The following is a 7,565-nucleotide window of genomic DNA, read 5'->3' as shown; positions in this document are numbered from 1 at the left end:
AGGACATTTTTGCATCCATATTTATATGAGTTTTAACCTTCACTATTAGTGAAGCAATCTGTTATCTATCATGCACGCGTTCCATTCATCATTTTTATATCCATATTTGCTTAATAATCTTCTACTCGGTTAACATTTATGTGTCTAAAATTTCACATAATTTAATACTTGATTTCTTGAACTTTTGTCCATTGATTATATATTTACATTAGATTTCTGGTTTGCAAAAGTTATTTCACTTCTGTTTTAAGTAAACAGACGTTCGACAATTAGGTCATTAAATTTTATATTTTTTTTTCTATTCCAGTTTGCTACAAGTCACTTTGGTTTCAATTTGCACTAACTGCTTGGTCTTTTACTCCTAATTTGATGGATAAAACATAGGGTATAATGTATGCATGGAAAAGAAATAGTTTTTTATGAAATCAATCATGTATTTCTCTCTTTAATGTCATGCCTCTAGCTTCAAATGTAGTCTTTGAATTTTTCATGCTAAGTATAAAAGAAAAGTATTGGTTTGGTATTTTAGAAGAACCTTACAAACTATAAGTATTTTCTTGATTGTTGTCTACTCCGAATAAATAAAGGGATAATGACTTGAAACTTGAAAGGGTAACCAACTATACCATTTGTATATATTTGGTCACTTAATCTTTTTCATGCATTGTTAACCCTTAAACTTTTTTTTTAAACATACCATGACCAGGTATAGTGGGTTTTTGTCGGTTCCCGTCGTCTTCTCCGGCGAACATGAGTTTTCCGGCTACCTTCTCAGGCCAAAAATTAATTTTCCGACGAAGTTCGTTTTTAAGGAAGAAGAAACTTGAGAACTCCATTTCTAAAATCATTTGTTCATTGTGAATCCAATAAATCAAAACCCATATCATATTTTCAAGGTTTCAAAAGATTTTCGAGTTATGAAAAAGGGTTTTAATGGTTTTGAAGTTCAAGCTTTTTGAAATTCAATAAATCAAAACGCATATACACACTTGATCGAAATCGAAGCTACATAAGAAAAAAAAACCCATAACTTGAATCATAACCGGAATATGAACAAATAAAAAACAAACTCGAATATGAAAACAAACCCAATTCTTGTGTTCATCGTGTGTATAACCCAAAAAAGCCCTAAATCAATCGGTTCCTTTTCCTAAAAAATCCCAAAATAGGATCAAAATCGATGGTTTCGTTCATTACAAACCCTAAATCGATGGGTTCTCCAAAGGAAATTGATTGCAGGTGGATTATTGTTCTTTAAAATCAAATAAAAATATGAAAAAACAAAATGAAGCTTCAAACGAAGCTTGATTTCTAAAATCATTTAGGATTTTTTTTTTGTTCTTGTTCAAAATATGAAATGAAGCTTTGAAATGTGAAGCTTAAAATTTGTTTGTGTTCATATTCTGGATCTTAGAACTTCACAGAAGACTCAAGAGCACCATTAAGAAAGAGAGAGGAAGAGAGAAATCAGAAATCAGAAAAATGTATTAATAACTCATCTCGCCGGAAAATCTATTTTGGCCGGAGAAGATAACCAGAAAAATCATACTTGGCCGGAAAAGACGTCGGAAACCGGAAAAAATCCTCTATACCCGGTCATAATGGTATATTTACCATTAAAAAAAACAAGTTGAAAGGTTAACGATGGATGAAAAGATTTTTTTTTTTTTTTTTTTTTTAAATTTAACTTCAAATAAAAATTGAATTGTCTCTATTATGATACATGCGATCTATTGAGTTTGTGTTTGTGTCTAGAGGTACGAATGCACTATATCTTACCAAGTACTACTGCTGCGATCGACCTAACCCAATTTTATAAGTTTTTCCCTATCAAAATTTATATCATCTATTTGTTTCTATTCGGGTTACATTATCTTGTTAGATTCATTGTTGGATGTTCAAGGGGAACGGTTCATGTTTAATTAATCTAAATACTGTAATTTTTCATTAAGATCATAAGTAAACCTACAATAGTGATGTTCGTCTTAGGAAGCTAGCTATAATGTTATAGGATAAATGAAAATACTAATTTTATGCCGCACTGGTCTTCTCAAAATGTAGGTTGTAAAGGATCCCGTAATATGTGAAATTTTTGTGGTTTATATTTTATTGGAGAAAAAAATTTGTGTTATCCTTAATAAAAATTTCTGTTTCTACCCTGTATTACCTGATGAATATTGGATAATGCCGTTAAATTTTCAATTTTTAATTTTTAAAGAAAAAAAGCCATTAACTGCGCACCTGGATGTCACGAGAAGTGTGCGTGAGTCAGCGCCTCGGATCCTCTTACAGGTTACAGCTGTGCACCCGACCCAATTTCCAACGTTCACAAAGCATACACTGGGCGCCAGCTGGGAAGTGTTAGAATTACTCTTCCTCCCAAATTTCAAATTTATCCACAATGCCCATATTCAAATTCAATTATTCATATCACTATCAAAAATTCAAAATATCATCCACACACATTTTCGTCTTTTGTTTTTTCCCAATTCTTCAAATAGGCTGCAACTTTCTCCTTCAGTTCATAACTTAAACGCATTTTTTTCTTATCGTATTTGATTATCTTTTGTTTTAAATATATAATATAAGTCGTTATAGAAACTCAACACTGAAACAAAAAAACCGTAACCTAAAATGTTCATTTTAACCCATAGATGGAATGATATTATTAAAATTCTTTTAATAGTTCACCAATGAAAACCTAATACATACAATAATTAGTTGATAATATAAAATAAAGTGAATCCAAAATCTTTCTTCTTATAAATCCATAGATATTAGATAATATGACAATTGTGGGTAAACTAACTACGGAGTAGAGCAAATGGAATAGAAAAGATACATTTATCTCTAGTTTACTCTTATTTATGCACATTGTATTTTAAAGGGGATAGTCATAAATTTTATCAAAATTGTATGATGTATGTAATAATTTGACCAAATGTTTTACTCATAATGATTATATTTCTTAATATTGCTTTTGCAAACTGCAAATTCGTTTTATGAATGCACGTCTAAAATGATCGGTTAACCTATTTATGGTTTTTATTTATACCTTTATAATATCATATCTATACTAAGTTTTTTATTTAATAAAAAAAAAAAGTATTGTTAAAACCCATCTCCGATTATAAACTTCTTCAATTATGAATTTGTTCTGTAAATAGTATTTAATTTTAGTTTACGTATTTATTGAATAATAGGTTAAAATAGTTGCATGTATCTTATTATCTATATATCCATAAATATTAATTGAAAAGAGCGTGAATATTTGAATTTTGCATCCATTAATAACTACAAACCCGTGTGGGACTGGGAACAAGTTACAGCTGTAGGTTCTTCTTGCCTGCTAAGCAAAATGCTTTTCTTTATTATTTTTGTTCTAATAAAAACCTAAAATTTAAATATAATTTTTTTGTTTGCACTATAAATATCCCATTTTCACCATCATCTCAATACTCACTACTCACTTCCTCACTTTACCTTTCCCATCTTTCCAATCCTCCCTCCTTTCTCTAAAACCTTCATAAAAATGGCGACTGCTCGTCGTCTGGTTCAGCTTCTCTTTGTAGTCTCCATCTTCCACGTCTCCTTTGCTGGGAGACGACTCACTGAGTTAGTCAGCGACGCGTCTAACCTTTTGCAATACCACAACGGTGCTCTTCTCACCGGAGATATCTCCGTCAATTTCATCTGGTATGGCAACTTCAAACCGTCGCAGAAAGCCATTGTCTCCGATTTCATCACCTCACTCTCCTCCGGATCCGGAGTTTCTCCAAAATCTCAGATCGAACCATCCGTCGCCACGTGGTGGAAGACCACCGAGAAATATCAGATGAAATCAAAGAAGCAACGTTCACTTACGCTCCGACTCGGTAAACAAATATCCGACCCGGCTTATTCTCTTGGAAAGTCGTTGACGGACGAGCATCTGGTTCAGTTAGCTTCCAAAGGGGAGTCAAGGAACGCTGTTAACGTCGTGTTAACGGCATCCGACGTGGCAGTTGATGGGTTTTGCTCCAGCAGATGCGGGACCCACGGATCGTCGTCATCATCTTCGAAGATTCCGAATGGGAAAGGAAAGAATAACAAATTTGCGTACATCTGGGTTGGTAACTCGGAGACTCAGTGTGCGGGTCAATGCGCGTGGCCATTCCACCAGCCGATCTACGGACCACAGGCTGCACCGCTGGTGGCACCCAACAACGATGTCGGTCTCGACGGAATGGTCATTAATTTGGCCGGTTTGTTGGCGGCTACAGCCACCAACCCATTTGGAAACGGGTATTATCAGGGGGATGCAAGCGCACCCTTAGAAGCTGCATCCGCATGTCCTGGTGTGTATGCTAAAGGAGCTTATCCTGGGTACGCAGGGGATTTGTTGGTGGACTCGACAACAGGTGCAAGTTATAATGCACATGGTACAAACGGCAGAAAGTACCTGCTTCCATCCTTATACGACCCATCATCCTCAACTTGTTCCACATTGGTTTGATTAAAACTCAAAGTCATATTAGAGCATAGCGACTAGTCGAGAGAAAAAAAAAATAGAATTATTGTAAAATCATAAATTCATTTATTTATTTTATTTATTATTATTATTAATGGATACTGAATTATAGTATTTGCTTTTTGCCTATTTTTTAATTAATGTTTCTGATGCCTGAATTAAGATTATATGGTTAATTAACAATTGAAGGTTCTCTCTTTTAAATTCTATCGTGCAAAACTGATCTGTGTTGGACTTAAAAACTGATGTGTTGAATTCAACACTGTCTACGGATTGAAGCCTGGCCTGGCCCAAAAAAGCCCGGGTGAAGCCTGGTTTTAAAGTTTTGAAATTTATGTCGTGTCGACACATATTGTTTCGAGCACATTTAATTATGGGAAATTCGTAAAAAAGTCTATTTACTTTTGTTCTATTCATAAAAAAAAAAAAAATCATTTTTATTTTATTATTTGATTTAACCATTGAAATCAATAAATAATTACAAAATAACCCTTTTAATTGTCTAGTATCGATTTTAAAGTTTAAATTATAAACAAAAGAAAGTCATGAATAACTTTTTCGTTATAATTGTTTAGTATCGGTTTTAAAGTTTAAATTATAAACAAAAGAAATTCATGAATAACTTTTTCGTTAATAGGATTAAAGTTTAATGATTTTTTTGGAGATTTTCTTATATATATATATATATATATATATATATATATATATATATATATATATATATACTAAATTTGTTTAAAAAAATTATATTCTTTTATTTAAAAAACTAAAAATAAAAATATATTTTTTTATTAAAAAACATAATAATGATCATTTATATGTCGTTTTTGGATTTTTTTGTACTTCTTTTTAACAAATATCATAACTATAAATTATAAAGATATCATATATATATCCTATATAGCTTAAAACTCTTGTGGTTTGGGGAGTGGAGCTTTAACTGTAAGGCATACATACTGCTTTAAAATTTGTCTCATGAAAAGTGACAGAACATGAGAAAATGTACATGGAAAATTAACACATATTTATACCATTCTCATTTGATACTTTTTGTTTTTTTTGCGACAGATGTTGTGGAGCTCCTTAATAGAGTCTTATGAGTTATGCAGAGTAATGTTTTGCTATTTGAAAAGAAGTTGCGGCGCAACTTGTTATCTGTTTATCATCTACGTCTATGTAAAAGTTTATTTGAAAAGATGATCATGGTTGCTATGGTTCTTAGAAACTGGCTAAATCTACAATAAACGGTTATAATAATGTTTTTTTTCATTATTTATAAATACGATAGAAAGGTTCAATGATAAATCAACTATATATATATATATATATATATATATATATATATATATATATATATATATATATATATATATATTCAAATAGTTAAATATATACCCTTAACAAAATATATTATCTTTGTTAATTATCTGTAAATATAATATGTTGTATATTAGTATAGTCAATATTTTGTTCCTAGAAATAAGGTTTGACTCCTTTGTATTAAACACATTTATGCCTCTATATTTTGTATATATTAACTGAAATGAGATTGGTAATCTTGATGAAAATATTTTATTATGGTATCAGAAGTTTAGGGTTATCTCACGCTCCATCTCCATATCTTCTCTTCTGTAAGTTCCCTAGCATTCTCCTTCTTCTTTTTCTTTTCGTCATGTCTAATAACAAAACCTCCTTTCATCTGGATCTTGCGGTGTCCAACATCCGCAACCATATATCCATCATTCTTGATTACTGCATGATCTCATAAGGTCCTTCATCATATTATTCCTCCTCCAACTATTAAGGTCACAACTACTGCAGAAGAAAAAGAATTATGATCCACTGTTGATGCAACAATTCTCTCGTGGATTCATGCTACTATCTCTAATGATCTCTTCCACACCATTATTGAACCAGATGCTACAACCATGGAAGCTTGGAATAGGTTACGAAACATATTCCAAGTCAACAAGATTTCCAGTGTGGTTACCCTTGAAGTTGAGTTCTCCAATACCATAATGGAGAATTTTCCTAATGTTTCGGCTTACTGCCAACGCCTCAAGTCTCTTGTCGATCAGCTAAAGAATGTTGGTGCTCCTGTATCAGAAAGTCACCTTGTCATCCAAATGGTTTCGGGTCTCCCCAGAGCTTATAGAGGTGACGATACTTTAATCAGACAAAGTGATCATTTGCCTCTCTTCTAGCAGACTCGTTATACGTTAACTCTTGAGGAAGAGAGTTTCACTAAGGGGGTTGCTACATGGTTAGAATCTTCCATGGTCACATCCTTGCAATCAGAGGATTCCTTTGTTCCCAAGTCCAACTTGGATCACATGCATAACAGGGGGAAGCAATCTGGAAATTGGAAAACTGGCCGAAAATCAAGCAACGATGGAGGTTGTGGTTCCGGTATGGGTCAAGGCAGTAGTGGTGGAAGTCGTGGAAGTACACAATAGTAGCAACATGGGATGACACTTTGGAATTCACAGCACCATTAGGGATATAGTCCTTGGGGTTGGTTTCCTCAATGGGTTTTCCACCTTGCCCATATCCAACACAAGGGTGGGCTCGTGGTCCAGTACGTACCAAATAGTAGAAGGCTGGTGTTCTTGGACCTTGTCCACAACACCATCAAGCTATTGTAGCTTCACAAAATGAGGATTCCATAACATATGCTCCAACATATATTGTAGTAGCTATGCACATTATGTCTATCAATCCACCCGATCCAACGTGGTACATGGACACCGGCGCAATATCCCACATGACGTCTTCTAATGGTAACTTCTCATCTTATTTTAATTTGAGTAATCATCATAATGGAATTATTGTAGGAAATGATCATACTATTCCAATTTGTGGTTACGATCACACTTCATTACCTGATCCTAATCTTCCTTTATCCTTGAAAAAAGTTCTACATGATCCTGAAATTAATAAAAATCCTATTTCAGTTCGGAAATTTACTTCTAACAATTTTTTAACAATTGAAATTGATCCATTTGGGTTTTCTGTGAGGGATTTTCAAACAAGGAGACAAATAACGATATGTGAC

General features: G+C 33.1%; 2 protein-coding genes across 2 annotated transcripts; both read left to right on the top strand.

The window, feature by feature from the left end:
- Window positions 1-3,450: 3,450 nt before the first annotated feature.
- LOC111909314 (protein PHOSPHATE-INDUCED 1) lies at window positions 3,451-4,624 on the top strand. The gene has a single exon (XM_023905121.3). It carries the CDS (start codon window positions 3,533-3,535, stop codon window positions 4,493-4,495), a length of 963 nt encoding a protein of 320 aa, XP_023760889.1. The 5' UTR covers window positions 3,451-3,532; the 3' UTR covers window positions 4,496-4,624.
- Window positions 4,625-6,438: 1,814 nt separating this feature from the next.
- Window positions 6,439-6,966, top strand: LOC128126048 (uncharacterized). The gene is made up of 2 exons (XM_052763767.1): window positions 6,439-6,609; window positions 6,718-6,966. The coding sequence occupies exons 1-2, from the start codon at window positions 6,439-6,441 to the stop codon at window positions 6,964-6,966; spliced, it is 420 nt and encodes a 139-aa protein (XP_052619727.1).
- The last annotated feature ends 599 nt before the right edge of the window (window positions 6,967-7,565 follow it).

Source organism: Lactuca sativa, chromosome 1, assembly GCF_002870075.4.
Source record: "Lactuca sativa cultivar Salinas chromosome 1, Lsat_Salinas_v11, whole genome shotgun sequence".
Taxonomy (NCBI): Eukaryota; Viridiplantae; Streptophyta; class Magnoliopsida; order Asterales; family Asteraceae; genus Lactuca; species Lactuca sativa.
The sequence above is the reverse complement of the archived record's forward strand: the minus strand, read 5'-3'. Positions and strand labels throughout refer to the sequence as shown.

Excerpts from the sequence above, each read along its gene's own strand:
- LOC128126048 (XM_052763767.1), top strand. The coding sequence starts at position 6,439 with ATGGAAGCTTGGAATAGGTTACGAAACATATTCCAAGTCAACAAGATT. Across the intron at positions 6,610-6,717 it reads TAAAGAATGTTGGTGCTCCT|ACTCGTTATACGTTAACTCT; the intron begins GTATCAGAAAGT and ends CTCTTCTAGCAG.
- LOC111909314 (XM_023905121.3), top strand. The coding sequence starts at position 3,533 with ATGGCGACTGCTCGTCGTCTGGTTCAGCTTCTCTTTGTAGTCTCCATC.